At 44.5% G+C, this 19,619-nt stretch overlaps 1 protein-coding gene across 1 annotated transcript in view; it reads left to right on the top strand.

Moving 5' to 3' along the window:
- LOC121158919 overlaps nucleotides 1-17,185 on the top strand; it is a 33,482-nt gene extending 16,297 nt beyond the window's left edge. Inside the window, exon 15 of the mRNA XM_040983932.1 lies at nucleotides 16,815-17,185. Within this exon, the coding sequence (XP_040839866.1) occupies nucleotides 16,815-17,185 (371 nt within the window). The remainder of the gene's footprint in view (nucleotides 1-16,814) is intronic.
- The last annotated feature ends 2,434 nt before the right edge of the window (nucleotides 17,186-19,619 follow it).

Raw genomic sequence — 19,619 nt, 5'->3', positions numbered from 1 at the left:
TGTGGGTGCAGTGTCCCAAGACCTTGCGCCATCCATCCTTCACTGCCCTTCCAAGCCACAGGCAGAGAGCTATATTGACAGTGGAACAGCTGGACACGACCAGTGCCCATATGGGACCCTAGTGCATTGTAACAAGGGTTTAGCCACTAAGCCATTCACCAGGTTGGTTTTCCTTTTAGTAGCTGTAGTTGGCACCTACTCATTCAGTGCCATTGCCTGCTTTGTCAACTGACAGATGTCCCGAGATCAATTTTAGTGACTTTTATATTTAGTACTGGCTCCAATAAGAAAAACTTTAGGGCTGTCACAATGGCTCAATGGCTCAATCTCTGCTTTGTAAATGCCAGGATCCCATATGGGCACCAGTTGCTGTCCCAGGTGCTCCACTTTCCATCCAGCTCCCTATTGTGCATTGGGAAAGGAGTCAGTGAAGACCCAATGTTTTGAAACCCTGCATCCACATGGGAGACCAGGAATAATCTCCTAGATCCTGGTTTCAGATCAGCTCAGTTCTGGCCTTTGTGACCACTTGTGGAGTGAGCCAGCCAAGGGAAGCTCTTTGTCTCTCCTTCTCTCTATAATTCTGCTTTTCCCTATTCCTATATATATTTATCACTTAAAAATACAAACTAAACGATTTGAAAGAGGCCCAGAGAAATGAGAGGAAATGTTACATGCCCCAAATCTCAAGAAGATGTCCTCTTAGCTGCGGTGACCAGCTTAGTCTGGAAAGGCCCTGCCTGGCTTCAGGGACCACAGCTCCTCTGCCACCAGCTACTTGTCATTATACATCTGTGCCTCCTGAAACAGCCTTGCAAGATTGACTTACAGATTTGAGTTATGAAAATACAAACAGACCAAGAGTTGGTGCTTGTCTCTTGGCATGCACATCTTGTCAAGTCCACAGGCATGAATAAATGTGCCTTTCCACAGTCTCAAATGCGGCTTGGTTCCTTCAGTTTCCTGGCTGTAACAGAGTCACTGTTCATGAGAGACTGTATCATGGTGGGATGGTATAGGTTAGTGTTGGGTGTAGAATTTTAGGTATTCCAACTTAGACTTATTTGATATGTGTCTTTCATCATTTTATTGAATCACCCTGATCCTGTTTGTTTCAATTAAAGAAATATTTGGTTATTGTGGATATTCGGTAGATGACACTTAGTGTACATAATGCAAGTGGAACATTTTCACATTTTTTAAGTGATATTTGTGCTGGTTACCGTCTGTCATAACTTAGGGGTAGAATTGCTAAAGTGTAGTGGAAAGTTGCGTTGGCCTCAGGTTCCAACTAGGGGCACTGGAGGCTGGCAGAGCTGTTGGGCAGTGAGAGACTCATTTCTGGAAAGGAAGCCATATAACAGGCCCCAGGGCTATGAAGAAATTCCCTCAAGTCTGTGATGTGTCACTGTTACCAGAGAGAGAGAAAGGTCACACAGAGAAAATGAGAAAAGACAAGTGTCTGAATTGTCAATGGAAGAACAGTGCAGCCTCCAAGGGCATAAAACAAAACCAGACTAGGTAGGGAAGAAAAATCCACAATAATGGCTAGAGAGCTTTCCTGGGGAGTGCTAAAACAACCCTCACCCAGCAATAGGGGAAACAAATTCAAGTGAAGATTTGTGAGCTTCCTGTGGTTGCACTGAGTGCCACCCATTTGATGACTTGAGTCAGCTCAGAATTGTACAGTTCCAGAGACCAGAAGTCCTCAGTTAAACTCACTAGGATAGAAAGAAAATTGTGGGCTGGGCAGTGCTCCCTCCGGGGTATAGTCCAGTCCGTGGTTCTCCGCACCTGTGCAGCTGCTTGCCATGGCTTCCTTGGTCTCAGTGCCCGTACATGAGCACCTTGATTCAGCTCTCATTTCACCGCCCTCTCTATAGACGAATCTCTTTGCCTCCCTCTTCCCAAAACACTAGGATTACACTCAGGGCCTGCACAGATGGTCCATGAGAAACTCATTTCAAGATCTTTAGCTTAACCTTATGCCAAAAACTGTTATGCCATGTGAATATGTAGATATTCACAACTTGTAACAATAATCCCTGGCTGCCTTGGCGTCATTCAGCCTGTATAGTCCCCCTCACCCTTCCAGCCTTCACATCCACTACACTCACAAAATATATCCCTTCACATCTCCAAAAGTGTCCAGCCTTTGTAGCATCAACTTAGGTCTGAAGTTTCATCTAGAGATCATGATCTCAAGCTTAGCTGCAAAGTTCCAAATGTCATTTCTTTTAGCTGATTCAGGTCTGAAACGTTGGATATGATTCATCTGGGGAAAAATTATTCTCCACCTGTGTACTTCTACAATTGGAAAACACATCATCTGGGCCCAGGGGTATTTCATAGAAGGCCAATCCTCTGCCTGTAGCTCCGGAAACCCACACGGACATGCCAGTCAAGTCCTGGCTGCTCCACTTTGCATCCAGCTTGATGCTTATGTCCTGGGAGAGCAATGGAGAGTTGCCCAAGACCTTGGGCCCATGAATCCATGTGAGAGATCCAGAAGAATGTCCTGGCTCCTCAGTTCAAATAGACTCACCTCTGCCCATTGCAGCTTCATGAGGAGAATTGGCAGGAGGAAGATTTCTTTCTCTCTCTGTCTCTCTCATTCTGACTTTCTTTTTTTTTTTTTTTAAAGATTTATTTTTATTATTTTTTCATTGGGAAGGCAGATATACAGAGAGGAGAGACAGAGAGGAAGATCTTCCATCCGATGATTCACTCCCCAAGTGAGCGCAACGGGCCGATACTATACCGACCCGAAGCCAGCAGCCTCTTCCGGGTCTCCCACGAGGGTGCAGGGTCCCAAAGCTTTGGGCCGTCCTCGACTGCTTTCCCAGGCCACAGGCAGGGAGCTGGAAGGGAAGCTGGGCTGCCGGGATTAGAACCGGCGCCCATATGGGATCCCGGGCGTGCAAGGTGAGGACCTTTAACCACTTGCGCCACCGCGCCGGGCCCATCATTCTGACTTTCAAATAGAAATAAACAAATCTTTTTAAAAGAGAAAAATAAAACACATCCTCATGCTCCCAACTTCCAGTGGTAAGAGCACAAGCACAGGACAGACATTCTGCTTCCACAAAGGGAAAAGAAAGAAGTGAGCAGCCCTAAGAAAATCTGAAGGCCAGCTAGGTAGACTCCATTAACTCATACATCCTGGCAGTTGTCCTCCATGGCTCAGGCTCCTTGCTCTTCATCTCAGGCCCCCACCCTCAGAGTCCTGCTCTTGAATCGGGACAGTTAGCAATTGAGTGGTTTTACCAGCTGGTGCAAATTGCAAGTCTGTCTTCCTCCTTTTCATCCATTCTTTTCCCTTTGGTCCAAACTGGCAGTGTTGCTATTGATGCATTATGCTCAAAACCCTTGGGGATCTCTTTTGTGTTTCACAGATTTACAGTGCTATACAGAAGTCCTTACAACATGTCTTTCCTGGATTATCCCATCTGTATTCCTGACCTGTGGTACAATGGCTGGCAGGATCCATGTGTTATGTGTCTAAACACTTAATTTCTGTTAAGTGGTTGTCTTACTGTATTATTTGCCTTGTCTCTAGGGCTCATTTCTTGACAGTGAGTCTCTTAGTTTTTTTTTTTTTTATTGTTGTTTACGTTGTATTATGTGGTACAGTTTTATAGTCGCTGGGGATTCCCCCCACCCCTCCCATACCCCTCCCCCCATGGTGGATTCCTCCACCTTGCTGCAAAATCATAGTTAAAGTTCAGTTGAGATTCATTCCTTGCAAACACATGCCTAGCAAAAAGTTCAGCGTCTTATTGTCCAGATAAGTTCAGTGGCCTCTTGGGGAGACCTTCTCTGGTCTGAAGGTAGGGCTAACAGAGTAAAGATCCGGTCATATAAAATCCCAAACAAAACCTCAGTATCAATATACAACCTTATGGAATTAATTGACATAATATTGGGCAAACAATATGTTAAAGATAATGCAAGTTCCATTCTTCGAAACATCTGGGTTGAGACAGTATCAATGACGGGTTCAAAAAAATAATAAACAACCAAACAAAAACAAAAACAAAAACAAACAAAAAAAAATTACAGGTTAAATCAAGGCAAACATATGGTATCTAACCTTTTGGGATTCGCTCATTTCCCTTAGCATTATAGTTTCCAGTCTCTTAGTTTTAATGTAGCTTATTAGAGTTCCTTTAGTGGATGTCTAGGGGTATGTTCTGGGACTGGTCGGTGCTCAAGTGTGGGATCCCAGTGGTACCAGAGTGACACCCAGTTTGGGCATGGTGGGTCACCTTTTTGTCTGCACACAGGGGAAGCAGTAGTCATCATGGTCACTATAAACACAATCTCCTCTCAACTCTTTCAGGGTGGTTGACACCCAAGTTTATGCCATGAGCCTCTAACTCCCACCCATGCCCGTACACATACCACAGAATATATCTGTACGGTTCTCTTTGTGCTCTGAGACCCATTTACACACTCTATCATGTAGTCCAGAATTCCAAAGTTTTTGCATGCAGTACTCTCACATCACAGGGTGCTGAGACTTCCCTTGGGCCCAGGAGTCTGCCCCAGCCATGGAGAGCAGGCTGTTTCCTACACTGGCCACCTTTGAGTTTTCTGACTTGTCTCTTTACATCTCAGGCTTGTGTGTAGGCTTCCTAGTTCCTGGTGAATACATGGCTCTCTGCCTATCCACTAATCTAGTCTCTAAGTCAGTGGGGAACACAGGACCCATTTTCTTGATGGAACCAGCAAGATGCATTTGCCATATATGTTTAAGCAAATCTCCTGTGGAGATCTTGTGTCACATTTAAGCAAGTGTGCACTGAAGTCATCCCATTTCTGTGTTTCCCACTCCCAGTGTGGAGGACTCTGCTGGCTGTTCCAGGTCCCCTCCAAGAAGGCACCTTCTTCCTGCTGATCTGCTTCTTCTCTCTCCTGGGCTCCTTCTTAAATAGTTTGTTGTGATGAATGACCGTGGTGTATTTTCTTGGAAGTCTGGGCTTAGCCTTAGCACAACCAGGACACTAAGCCTCAGCAGCATGTAAGAGAGAGGATTGCACGCAGGCTGTCAAAGTTACTGACCATGACTTGCCAGCTGTGAACCACTTGATATCTTCATAACCATCAGCAATTCTGTAATCATTAGCCCCCTGGTATCCGTTACACAATGCTCTGCTCTCAGTTCCTGGAGCCTTGATGATATCACAGCGTGACTTCCATTCCCCTGTTTTCAATCTATCCAGGAATACCCACCATATTCCCCTCATTCACCCTGCCTTAGGGTCCACATGGGGCTTAAATTCCCATAGTTCTCAGCCATGGAGATACTTGGAAGGGATTTGCATGGCAGGGGTAAAAGAAACTGAGTCATGGAGGGATGGGATGCTTTCACCTGCTGGCCACCCCTCTCAAGACCAGGTAATAACAACTTCCTCCATTTCTGCTTCCTTCCTGCTTCTCATGCCATCCTCTGGCGGGCAGATGGTGTCAGCTAGGCTTATTTCCCACATCAACTTCCTCAAGTGACTCTTTCCTTCAGAAGATATTTGGAGGAAGCTGAAGAGCATACTGTTTGCCCTTATACACACTTTCTCCAAATGTGCAGCAGAAATGAGCTGGTTTAGGCTGAAGGCAATACTGGAAGCCAGGAAATCTGGTAAGTGATTGCATCTTCACAACTACACCCAATGCCCACCTCCAGGGACCATCATTTTCACTATTAATTCTTTACTAGGCAGAATGTGAAAGGCTCCAGAGGAGGTGCTGATGCAGAGTCCAGCCCCAGGGGCCTGGATGTCTAGTTGTGGTTATGATGCTCCTGTAGGCTGCTGTGAGGGTCTGTTTACGCTGGACAATGGAGCTATGCTTGGGGTTGCAAAGCAAGGACTGTGGCCAACAGTTTGGACAAAGGAGGCCTGTGGGCTCTGAGCACCCAGCTTCACGTCCTGTTTGCATGCAGACAAACAGGAGACAGTGTTCCCAGCCCTTGTTTTTACTAATTTCCGTTTCCTGTCCTGAGCGGCAGTGCTGGTCTGTGCTCCTCTCTGCCCTAGCAAGGACAGTCTTGTCTGAGATCTGGCACTGTCCATATCCTGACTCCTCTGATGGCTTGGCCTGTGTTGAGGCACTGTGGTGCTAGGAGTTCTGTCTGCACACTTCAAGCAGATGTGGGCCGTGATGGCCTGCTTGGCCATGGGGTGAGCTGACATGGTGGTGCGATCAGCAGCTGCCATTCTTCCTAGAGGGACCCTCAAATGCAGGGCACGGGACCCCCTTCACCCACAGATACTGCCAGGCAGTAGCTTCTCCCTGTCCCATGCAGCATCCTGGCCTGTACCTGCTCACACCTGGCAAAGGTGTCTGTGCAATTCTGGGCTGCACTGTAAGGCTCTCCTCTGTCCAGAGCCATTGCCAGTATTCTCAGTAAGGTGTGCTTTGGGTGGGGGAAGGTCAGAGAATCACCAACACAGTGACTTTCAGAGTCTCATTGCACTGGAACCACCTCTAGCCCCTTGTATTGCCATGGACCTGGAAGAGTCACCAGGTGGTCATTTTAAGCCATCATCATGAAAAGTGGACTTTGCCATCTTGGCTGTTCCCAGTGATGAGAAGAGTGTGGGCATCATATATCCAAGCTTGGTGTTGGATCTATTCTTCATGAGGTGCCATTGAAGAAAGGAGCTTTTTCTTGGCGCTTTTCCTGTGCAGCCAGCCAGGCACAGGTGTGATCATTCTCGTTGTCTCTGCTGTGCTTTACATGTTGAAGGTATGAAGCCGTTGTGAGGTCACTCCGTCCCATGCTGGGTGCATATCTGAAGTTGGATCAACAATTTTTCCTGATAAGAAATCGCCCTTGGAGCAAGGAGGTTTGGGGATGGAGAGGGGAGAGGAGGAGCTAAGTTTACCTCCCTGTTCTCCCTTACTCCAAGGCCTGATTGGATCCTTGCTGCCCTGGCATGGTGCAGAGTCAAGGCCATGCCCTGTTCAGGATTGCTGAAAGCCTGGTTTGCTGCTCTAGGCATTTTTGTATCCAAACCCAAGGGAAGTGGGAAGCTGCAATGTCGAGTCATCTGAGAAGCAACCAGTTCTGCTGGGACATGACCAGAGATGGAGGTGGAGGGCTGGGCCCTATGTTCCAAGTTCTTGTTATTTTACAATCAGTATCCCCCGACAGTCACAATAGAAAATTATAAGGATCCCAAATTCAACTATTATTGTAGCTCAGATACTTGCATAGCTGTTAGATGTTTGGATTTCATCAGCTGTGACTCTGTTGTCTGAGGAATGTGACCGTGTTAAGATCACTTCTCTGTTAGGAAGCACTCTTGAGCATTTGTGTCTCTTCCTTTCTGTCAGTGCTCAAAGCGCTCAGGGAAACAGATTCCACTCTGTGCTCCTTGTTGTCCTCAGTGGTGCCTTCATGACCACATTCAGTCCTCATCTGTGCACTTGAGCACTTTGAATCACAAGTTGTAACTGGTGGGGCAGGTCCCTGGAGAATATCCCTCTGACTTGTCCCTGGCGCTGTAATGATTGGCAAGGTCAGATGAGGTTGATCCTCTGCCACTCAATCTTGCCCTTGAACTCCTCTTTTCTTCTCATAAACTCTAGTCTCTGGGGCTCAGGGTCTGGGTGGTGAGGCAGGGTGGAGGGAAGCTCTGCTGAAGAAATAGGGAAGTTGTTTCATGGCCTGTCACTCTCAGAACAGATTGGATCATCAGTGGAAGACAGCGGGGGAGTTTCTGTTTTTAAAACTATATTCAAACAAGACACATGCATTTCTAGCCCTTTTTCCTCCAATTTTTGAAATTGTGGTTAAGTACTTAAAATATGAAATTGATCATCATGAACAGTTTTAAGTGTGTAGTTCAATGGTCTTAAGTAAATTCACAATGTGCAGCCGAACCCACCATGGTCTTCAGAACTCTTCATCCTGTAAACCTGTGCCCACAAAGCAGCAACTCTACTTCTGCCACATCCAGCCCTTGGCAGTCACCTTTGCACTGTCTTCATCTGGTAATGTTGACTGCAGGAAGAACCTCATGTAAGAGGAATCTTACAACATCGGTGTTTTGAGAGTGCTTTAAAGTTTCCTTCCAAATCTGAACATATATGCACTATATTTTGTTTATTCATTTACCGATGAATGGTTGTCCCACATTTTTGCCATTGTGGAGAATGATTCTGTGAAGGTAAATGTCCTAACCTCTCAGCAAGAACCTGCTTTAAATTCTTTTGTGTAGGCACCTGGAGGTGGGATTAATGGACCATGTGATAACTCTGTTTCTAATCTTGTAAAGAATCACCATTCTGTTTTGTATATTGGCTACAGTAGTTTATATATATTGAAGATTTATTTGAAAGAATGACAGAAGGAGATGGAGACAGTGTGAGAGAAAGAAGAAGGGGAGGAGAGGAGAGGGAGGAGAGGAATCTTTCATCTATTGGTTCATTCCTCAGTTGCATATAACTCCAAAATTTGGGGTCAGGCTGAAACCAGAAGCTAGGAACTTAATCTTGGTTTCCCACATGAATTGCAGGGCCCTAAATACTTAGGCCATGCTCCATTGCCTTCCAGTATGTGTTTGAAAGAAGTTGGATTGGAAGTGTAGCAGTTGAGACTTGAACCAGCACTCTGACATGGGTTGCCAATGTTGTATGCGGCAGTTTAACCTACTGGGCCACAATGCTAATTCCAGCTACATTTCTAAATGTCTACCAGGTGTGAATAAGGGCCCATTTTCTCTGTATCCTCACCAGTGTTTGCTATTTTATTTCTCTTTTATTTAAATAGTAGCCAATTAAGTGGTGCTTGCTTGGCATTTGGATTGCATCCTCCAAATTCGTGTTTCTGAGCATCTTCTCATGTAGTTGTTGAGCATTTGGGTGTCTTTGCAGAAATGTCTATTCAAGTTTAAAAGTTTTTGATCATTTTGAGAAATTTCTGGTTGTTGTAATTGAGTCTTTTTGAGAACTGTATAAATTCTGAATGTTGATTCCTTCTCAGAGATAAAGTTTTAAAATATTCTCTTATTTTGTTAATGCAAGGCTTCTTATTCTGTTGATATAGTCTCTTTATTAAAGATTTGTTTATGTATTTGAAAGTCAGAGTTAGCTCCCATCTACTGGTTCACTCCCCAGATGGCCATAATTTTCACAGCTAAGCCAGGTTGAAGATAGAATGCAGAATTTTCTGTCAAGTCTACTGTATAAGTAGCCAGGACCTACGCATGTGGTTTCTATTTATATTTCCTTGATAGCTAGGGGACCTGAACATTTTTTCATGTCTAGTTGACTGTTCTTTTCAAAAATATCTGTTTATTTTCTTTGTCCATTTCTTCACAGGATTGCTTGATTTGGTGTCATTTCTGAAACTCTTGTAAATCCTGGGTATTAGTACTCTGTTGTGTAGTGTGCAAAGATTTTCTCTCATTCTGTTGGTTGCTTCTTTGCTTTGTTGAGATTTCCCTTTGCTATTTAGAAGCTTTTTAGCTTGATGTGGTCCGATTTGTTTATTTTGGCTGTGACTTCCTGTGCTTTTGATGGCTTTTCTTAAAGACTTTATCAATGCCTATATCTTGCAGAGCACTTCCTATGTTTTCTGCTAATAGTTGGATGGTTTCTAGGTGCAGATTTAGGCCCTTGACCCATTCAGAGCTGATTTTTGTATAAAGTAAGAGGTGGGGTTTTTGTTTCTTACTTCTGAGGCTGATATCCAGTTGTCCCAAGAGCATTCATTGAGGAGACCAACCTGTTTCCCTGGACAATTTTTAGTTTTCTAGTCAAAGATTAGTTGGTTGTACATGTGGGGGCTCTCTTCTGATGCTCCCGTTCTGTTCTATTGAAGTTCTTCGCTGTTTCTGTACTAGTTTCAGACTGTTTTGATGACCCTTACCCTGTAGTGTTTCTTGAGGTCTAGAATTGTGACCCTTACAGCCTGATTTATATAGTTCAAGATCACTTTGTCTATTTGTGGTCTCTTGTGTTTCCAGGTGAATTTTCCTATCATTTTTTTCTATTTCTGAGATGAATGTTGTTGGTATGTTTTATTGGGATTGCATTGAATCTGTGCATTACATTTGGTCATATGGACATGTTCATGATGTTGATACTGATCCAGATGGTAAATTTTCTCCCTCTTTTAATATCTTCTTCTATTTCTTTTAATAGTGCTTTGCAACTTTTCACATGGAAGTTTTCCACACCTTTGGTTAGGTTTACCCAAGGTATTTAAGATGCTTCTCGACTACTTAAAGGAGACTTTACTTACAAGTTATTTTACAGCTGTGGAGTTGTTTGTGAATATAACTTGAGGGCTGTCAAGCTATATTCATTAATTTTGTAACCTGGTACCCTAGTAAACTCTGAGTTCCAATAACTTTTTGATTGAGTCTTTTGATGCTCCTATGTATAGAATCATGTTGTCTGTGATCAGGGATAACTTTAATTCCTCATTTATTATTTGAATTAATTTAATTTCTTCTAGAATAAGCTAACATTATGTTGAATAGTAGTGGTGAAAGTGGACATCCTTATCTAGTTCCAGATCTTAGTGGAAAAGCTTCCAGTTGTTTTTTTTTTTAGCATAATGTTGGTCTTTTTTTTTTTTTTTTTAACATTGCTCTGCTTATGCTTTAGAATGTTATTCTTTGCCTAACTTGCTTAAGTATTTTAGCATAGTGGTGTTGGATGTTATCAAATGCCTTTTCTGTATCTATTAAGATGATCATATGCTTTTTAGTTTTCAATTTCTTGATCTGATGTATCACATTTATTCACTTGTGTATATTAGACTATTCCTGTATGCCAGGGATGAGTCCCAAGTGACGATCTGCCTGATGTGTTGTTGGATTCTGTTGGCTAGTATTTTGTTGAGGATTTTTACATCTGTGTTCATCAAGGGTACCAGTTCTCTTAGTCTGCTGTTTCTATCTGGCTTTGGCATTAAGATGATGTTGACTTCATAGAAAGAGGAATGTTTGCCTCTCTGTTGTTTTGAATAGCTTGTGGATGATTGGGTCAAGCTCTTCTTGAAATGTTTGGTAGAATTCAGCAGTGAAACCATCCAGTCCCTGTTTTTTTTTTTTTTTTAGTTGGGATGCATTTAGGTACTGATTCAATATCAGTTGTGATTATATTTCTATTGTGTCATGATTCAATTTTGATTGAATGTATGTATCCAAAATTTCTACATTTCCCCCAGGTTTTCTGATTTGTCGTCATATAGTTGCTTGTAATAGTTCCTGATTATTGTATGTATGTCTGAAATATCTGCAATTATCTTTCCTTTTTCATCTCTGATTCTATTGATTCATATCTTCTCCCTCCTTTTTTGATTATTTGGGCTAGTGGGGAGTCTATTTTGTTTGATTTTTTTCAAAGAACCAGTTCTTTGATTCATTGACCTTATGTATTGTCTCTGGTTTATTTGCTCCTTTATTTGGTTTGTATCATTTTTCCTGTTAACCTTGAGATTATTTTGTCGTCATTTTTCTAACTCCTTCAGACATATGGTTAACCCATTTCCCTGGTGCTTTTCTAGTTTCTGACACAAGCATTGGTTAAAATGAACTTTCCTATTAATACTGTGTTGACTGTGTCCCATAAATTTTGATATGTTGTGTTGATGCCTTCGTTTGTTTTAAGCAGTTTTTAAATTTCCTATTTGATTTCTTATATAATCCATTGTCTATTTAGCAGCATATTGTTCTGTCTCCAAGTATTTGCACATATTCTGGGGTATTTTGACCTGTTGGTCTCCAGTTTCACTCCATGATAATCTGAGAAGATTCATGGTATGATATGGATCTTTTAAGAATTTGCCGAGGCGTATTTTGTGGCCTATTATCAATCCTAGAGAAAGTTCCGTGTACTGATGAAAATGTGTTACTCTGAATCTTCAGTATGAAAGAATCTGTAGATATCAATTAAGGTCATTTTTTCCCATTGTCTAGGGGAGCTCTGTTATTTCCTTGGCTGAGTTTATATCTCATTGATCTATGGAGGTTAGTGAGGTATTAAGGTTCCCTCCACCCCACAGTATTATTGTATCGGAGTCTATTCTGTTTCACAAAGCTAAGTGCCATGGTATTGGTTGCATATTCATTTAGTATGGTTATTTCTTCAGGTTGAATGGATCCCTTGATCATTATGTGTTTTACTTCCTCATCTCTTTTAATGCTTTTTACATTAAAGTCTGTGTTATCTGACAGAATGGCTACACCATCTCATTTCTGCTTTCCAGCAGCCTGAAATATCTTTCTTCATCCTTTCACTTTAAGTTTCCACATTTCTTTATGTGCAAGATGTGTCTTCTGTAGGCAATAGAAATGGTTTTGTTTTCTGATCAAGTCTACTAATCTGTGATGTTTGATTGATGTGTTTAAGCCACTTATATTCAGAGTTCATATCGATAGGTCATGATTGGGTCCAGTCATTTTAGCAAAGAGTCATTCATTGTTTGATTTTTGTTCTGCTGTGGAAATATTTTCTTTCATTTTCAAAGATACTGTGTGAGTTATTCTGGGCTGACAACTTTTTTTTCCTCTTAGGGTCTGGAATATGTTATTCCATTCTTTTCATTGCTTTTGTAGTTTCCTTTGTGGGTCAGCTCTGGTTCTGATTGGGGCTCCTCTGTATGTTAATTGACTTTTCTTACTTGCATATTTAGGAATGATTTTCTTATGTTCAACTGAAGGCAGCCTGATCATGATGAATCATAGTGATCATCACTGCTGGTTGACACAGTTGGGAGTTCCGGCCCCTCCCGTATTTGTTTCCCAATTCTTTCTCTATGTTAGGGAAGTTCTCAATTATTATCTCCTTGAATAAATCTCTGAACCCAGTTTCTCTTTCTGTGCTTTCTGGAACTCCCGTAACTCTGATATTTAGCCCTTTATTGGTGTAGCTTAATTCCTGAGTGATTTTTCTTATCTTGACTCAATTCCTCTTCCAGTTTTTTGAATATTCATCATTATTTCAGGGAATGTCTTCAATTCTGACAATTCTTTCTTCTATCTCACCATTTTATTATTGATGCTTTCCACTGAATTTTTAATTCACTCCATTGTGTCCTTTGTTTCTAAGAATTTGGCTTGATTTTTTTCAATGTTGCTATTTCCTGTGTAACATATTACTTGAACTTCTGTGCATGTTTCTCATTGTTTTTAAGTACATTTATAACATTTGAAAAAAATCTTTTATCTTCCAGTTCCTCAAAGCCTTCCTCGGTTACCTGTGAGGTTGACAAAGGCTTTTGCTCCTTTGCAGGAAAGGCATTCATAATTTTAATTGTGCCTCTCTCTCTTTCTTTGCTCTTGGTCATTGCAACTGTGATGAGTGGATTCTTCTTCTTAGGGCCAAATTTTAATTTGTGTTGCCCACAGTCCTACAGGTTGACTTTTTTGATCCCACTCAGTACCCAGTTCTTCATTTGTTGACACTTGTGCCACTTCTTCCAGCGAGATTCAGCCCCAGGTTCCCATACTGCACTCTCGGGTTACCACTCTCCATCCCCTGTAGTCCTGTGCTGTGGCCACACTTTTGCTGCCTCAGCCTTCCTCTGCTCCTGGTTCCAACCATACCTGGGATTAGGGAGACACCAGCTGTCCTAGATCACAGAATTGTCAGCAGTGCCCATTGCACATTTCTTTTTCTTTCCCCTTATTGTCAGGACTTTCTGGCATGTAGTTGTGGATGTAACCCATGCCTATCTTGGATGGTATACATGGGATGCTGAGTTGGGATTGTTTTCCTGTTGGGAACAGCGTGTTTAAGCCAGAAGTGAGTTCTCCCTTGGCTTAATGCATGCTCAGCTCGCTGTTGTCGCTCTTCCCTAGAGAGTTTGCTCAAGTTCACAAAATGGCACCCACTATGGCACTGGTGGGGAGTCTGGGCATTGAAATCTGACCTCTTTTCACACCTGACTTCTTGGGATCTGCCGCTCTGGATTAAATAAGTCAGCAGAACCTGCAGGTCTATGGCTGGGTTCACCTCCTGAATTCCCTGTGAACTCCCCTTTCTACCTGGCTGCCAGTGGAACTCTGATTGCTGGCAGAACTCTGATCACCACTGGGGTGTCTGGTCCCTGCACCAACACTCCACTATCTCTGCCTCTTCCCCATACCCATGTTTCCCTCTCCAGGTGTCCCTCTGCTGTCTGCCTGTCCTCTCCTATTTCCTGGGATCGTGCCCTCTCTGAGTCACTTCAACTAATTCTTCTCCATCTGTTTAAACATGTCCTCCCCCTATTCCACCATCTTGAAACTCCCATTTCTTTTTCATGATATGGTTCCACAGGCACACAGATTTTCCCTTATCATGACCTTGTAAGCATACACATCATTTTTTGAATTTTCATAAAATCCAGTAGTCTGTTTTTTCCTTTTGTTGCCTGTGCCAGTAAACCATTGCTAAATCCAAAGTTGTAAAGCATTTACCTTACATTTTCTAATAAGCGTTTCATTCTTTTAGGTCTTACATTTAGGCCTACATTTGATTAAATTGGAGTTAGCTTTTGCATATGGTATTAGAGTCCAATTACATTCTTTACATGCAGATGTCCAATTTTTACCATTAGTTCAAGAAGCTGTTACTTGCTGAATTTTATGATGTTGGTGCCCTTGTGAAAATGGTCAGTGAAATCTACATGGAAGGGTTTAGTTCAGACTATGTATTCTATTCCATTGATCTGGATGTCATACTGATTATTAGCTTTGTAGTAAATTTTTCAATGAGAAAGTATGAATCCCTTGGCTTCATTCTTTTTCAATATTCCTTCAGCCATTTAGGATGTCTTGTGATTCTATGTAAGACTTAGGATGGTTTTTCTCTTCCAGCAAAATATCTCTTGTGTTTTTGATAGGGACTGCATTGCATCTTCAGTTTTCTTTGAGAAATATTGATATCTTATTAATAAGAATGAACCTGAGGATGTGTCACTGTTTAAGACTTCTTCAGTTTCTTTCAAAATGCTTTATGGTTTTCATCTCCTTAGCTGAGGTAATTCCTATGTATTTTATGCTCCTTGATGCTATTATAAATGGAGTTGTTTTAATTACTTGCTTTTTAGATTGTTGTTAATATGTAGAAATCCACTTGATCTTTGTATGTTAACTTTGTAACCGGCTACTTTTTAAAATTCACCAGCTCTAACTCTGAGTTTCTGTGTGTGTGATAATTAGGATTTTCTACATATAATATCAACTATGGACAAACTGTGGAGGATCACTGGGCAGGGATAGTCAGTGTGTGGGCCAGGGCTGGGGTGAAGGGCACATGGGCTGGGGTGGAGGGCTCCCGGCAGGGATAGTCAGTGTGAGGGCCCCGGGCCAGGGTCAGGGCTTCCATCCTGGAGAGTCAGTGTGAGGGCCCGGGCTGGAGGGCACCTCAGTTTGGATAATCAGTGTGACAGCCTGGGCTGGGGCTGAGCAGAGGGCTCCGGGCCAGAATAGTCAGTGTTAGGGCCTGGCTGGGGTGGAGGGCTTCCGGTCAGGACAATCAGTGTGATGACCTGGGCTGGTTGGAGGATCACCGGACCAGGATATGAGTGTGAGGACCCGGTTTGGGTGGAGGGCTCCCGGTAGCGACAGTCAGGGTGAGGGCCTGGGATGGAGGACAGCTGGGTTGGGAAAATTAGTGTGAGGGCCTGGCTGGGGCTGAGTGGAGTGCTCATGGCCGGAATAGTCAGTGTTAGGGTCGGGGCTGGGATGGAGGGTCACTGGACCGGGATAGTGAGTGTGAGGGCCAGGGATGGGCTGGAGGTTCACTGTGCCAGGATAATGAATGTCAGGCCCCGGGCTGGGGTGGATGGCTCCAGGCTGGGACAGTCAGTGTAAGGGCTGGAGGTGGAAGGCATCTGGGCTGGGATAGTCAGAGTGATGACCCCGGCTTGCGTGGAGGATCACCTTGCTAGGATATTGAGTGCTGGGGGCCCGGGCTTGGGTGGAGGATCACCAGGCAGGGATAGTCAGTGTGAGGGCCCTGTCCTGGATGGAGGGGTCCTGGATGGGACAGTCAGTGTGAGGGCCGGAGGTGGAGCTCATCTGGGCTGAGATAGTCAGTGTGAAGGCCCGGGCTGTAGTAGAGAATCACCTGGCCAGGATAGTGATTGCTGAGGTCCCGGGCTTGGGTAGAGGATACCCGGCAGGGATAGTCAGTGTGAGAGCCCGGGCTGGGGTTAAGGGCACTTGAGCTGGGGTGGAGGACTCCCGGCAGAAATATTCAATGTCAGGGCCGGTTCTGGGTGGATGGCTCCGAGAGGGCAGGAAGGCATGGGTCTGCATGGTGGCAGGGCAGCATGGGTCTATGTGTGGGCCAGGCCTTGCAGTGTGGGGGGGTCATCTGAAACCAGAGAAGTCTTCTGTGGGGACAGCAAGAGACCCCAAATTGTGGCAAGAGGAAATCTTCCCCATGTGGAGACTAAGCTCTCTCACGCAGTGCACAAGTGGAGAAGCAGCGTGGGTCACCGTGCAGGAGTGGTGGTTGCAGAGTTCCCAGGTAAACCCTAGATGTGTGGCAGTGGGTGGAGACCCCTGAGGAAGAAACCAGGAGGGGCCAGTCCATGGTAGGGCTGGGAAGGGGAAGCAGGAAGGGGCGTACTTCCACGGGTGCCTGTGGTGGGGAGGATATGTGTACATGGAATGCAGGGTTGGCTAGAAACCCGGTCAGGGGATGGTGTCCTGAGTGGCTGAGGTGAAGTGAGACTCTGCTTTGGAGTTGGTAGAGACCTGCGAGCAGGGGCAGTGCAGGTGGTAGGTTCTGTGTCCCAGGTGGTGAGCTCAGGTCATACAGGAGGTGGTCTAAGGCAGCACAGACATGCTTTTTGGGCACAGGTTCCCGAGGAGGCAGCAACGAAGACAAAGTGCAGGGAGCAGGTGGCAGTGCAGTGCAGGTTTGTTCTTCTCAGTGGGACAGAAGCAAGGGCCATCTTGGTGCTTGTGGAGATGTTCAGGGAGGCAGCAGTGATGTGAGGGCCTCCATCAGCAGGAGAAAAGCGCAGATCTGTGTTGGCGGCAAGGTGAAGCACAGGATGAAGCCCGGATCCAAGGTGTTGGCGGAGGAGAGCACACGCAGAGATGAAGGCCAGACCTCCCAGGCCTGGGGTGTCAATGGCAGTGGACAAGCTTCTGTTCTGAGAGGCTGCAACATGGCTGTCCAGCATCAGGCGCTCCTGGATCTTGACTGTGTGGATGTGCATTGGTGACAGTGGTGAAGCAGCGTCCAGTGCAGAGCATTGGCAGCTTCTGTCTCAACCCACTAGCTGTGCCTCCTTCCACCTGCTGAGTTAACCTCCTTGGAGAAGAAATGAGGGGATTGGGAAGGCAGTGAAGGGGATTGCCCTCCTGTGGGCTAGGGGCAAATGGGAGAGTCCTGCAGGCATGGGGCAGGTACCAAGAGCTGGCTGCGGCTAGAGTCAGGAGCCATGGAGTGGATTGAACATGAAAACCTGGTGCGTTGACCTGGGAGGAAAAACGTGCTGTTGGCTGAGGAAAAACAGGAGGTCTGGATTTAGAGTTTGTGCGGAGAGAGTGAGAGGGTTTGGAGTGCAGCGCTAAGGGTGAAGGGTTTGGAAGGAACACTCTGGAGGATTAGGTGCCATGGAAGAGCCAGGGCACAGGAGATGCTTGGGTGCTGGAAGCTGAGAGCAGGTAATGTGTGTGTCTCTTGAGGGAAGAGAGGAAGGTTTGTAACAAGTGAAGGATATGGTTGATAGAGCAGTGACAGCCTTGCCATGGGGTGAGGGAGAAAAACCTTAGGCAGCATGGCAGAAAAGGAGTGTTTTGTGGGAACAGAGCGTTCTGAAGAGACTCAGCAATTACAATTTTTCTAGTGAGAAATAGGAAACATCGAGGAAGAAATGGCTTGGAATGGTGGAATAGTTAGACTCATGTTGTGTTCAGATTTGTTGAAATGTAGAATGATTCAGGAAGGCAGAGACAAAGCATTCTGCTCATCCCTTAGCTGGCCCCGGTGGCCTGGTCTGAGCCATGCCCAAGCCAGGAGCCAGCCTCTCCATCCTGGTCTTGTACCTCACTGGCAGCACCCCTAGTTCAACCTGTGCCACAAGGCTGTCCCCAGGCTGCACATTTCAGTAGGCAGTCATAAAATTCTTACTGAAAAATTCATACTGGAATGTCAAGTGAGGAGTGCTGGGTCAAGCCAAGTCATTGAAAGTTACTGGTGGGTAACACAATCCTTTTATTGTTATTCCATATCAGCAGTAACACTTTTTGTGTTTTTATACATGGATTAGTAAAATTTCTCTTTATAATGATTGTTCATATTACATTTTAGTGGATTGTTACCTGCTGAAATTGTGTATAGGACTACGTTTTTTGGGCATCTTTTTTGTCCTTTGTATTAAGAGCTGCAGCAGTGGATCTTATTTATGCTGCAAGAGGTTCTGTACGCATTCATGAGAGAAGTTTCTGCTGTGTGTCCTTGCAGAAAAGTCACTGGTGCAGCTGGACAGTCTCCTGCTTTATGAGCCGTTTGGATATTATTTGCATTTGCTCATTCATTTATTGTTTTTTGTCTAATGTTACATTCTTGCACCATCATGGGATTATCATGTCATTTTTTAAAAAGTTTCATTTTTTTGTGATACTTATTTTTAAGTGAAGGGTCTCACCACTCTCCCCCATTCCCTTCCATTCCCCCCTCCTGTGATTTGTTTCTAATTTATTACAATGGCATACTCCTTCATCCTTCTATTATAAGCTTAACCTCCTGATATATGTGTGTATATGTATGTATGTGTGTATATAAAAATTTACAAAACAAAATTTCCAGCTGCATGCAGGATTCATCTGGCATGTGATGCTTGGGGAGAAGATTAGTGTAAAGTTCTCCCAACCCCCAAGAGAGGGCTGGACCACAGAGGGCTGGCTTGTCACTGACCAATGACAAGATTTCTGCTATATAAATGTTTATAGTGCTTCAAGGTTTGAGTCCTCCTTCCAGCATAGAGAGAGTCATTTTTTTTCCTTCTAAATTTCCCATTTTCTTGGCCCCTCCTACTCACATAGCCTGTTCACTTAGACTGATGCCTACCTAATGCTGTGATATTGCCCCCTCACAGAGACATACCCCACAGCCTTAACTGGATGATATGGATGGAGGTCCATTTGCACCTGCGAGCAGCCAGCTGTGGTGACAGGTGCAGGGCATGGAAGGCAGCATGTCCGGGTGCAGGTGTAGGTGCAGGGTGGTGAAGGGAGCAGGTCCTTAGAGTAAATGTGGGGGGGGGGGGATTCAATGTGTAGGTCCCTTGAGTTCCTGACGCTTGGACAATGTGCACACCTCCCTTGTCAAAGTGGTGACCATCTCACTGCCTGCACTTCCATGGAGGGAAGACACTGTTCCTAGGTGTGTGGTAACTTGGGGTTCATGTAAAATGCACATCCTGAAGGTGGTGGGTTTGGAGCTGGGATGAATCTGCCCACCTGTTTGCAGCTCTGCCCCAGGATTCCTCGGATCTGGATGAAGTCACTCTCCCTGTTGACGCAGACGTGCTTGAAGCTGAGCTAAAGAACACCTTACCCCTTAGCCTGGCATGCCTAGCTTTCAGGACTTGGCAATGGAAATGACTGACCTCTGGTCTCGCTTTTCTACTTTTCAGTGCATGAGGTGAAGGT

This window comes from Ochotona curzoniae, unplaced genomic scaffold, assembly GCF_017591425.1.
Source record: "Ochotona curzoniae isolate NIBS_2020 unplaced genomic scaffold, NIBS_Ocur_1.0 contig_392, whole genome shotgun sequence".
NCBI lineage: Eukaryota > Metazoa > Chordata > Mammalia > Lagomorpha > Ochotonidae > Ochotona > Ochotona curzoniae.
This window is presented reverse-complemented; position numbering and strand designations above follow the sequence as displayed.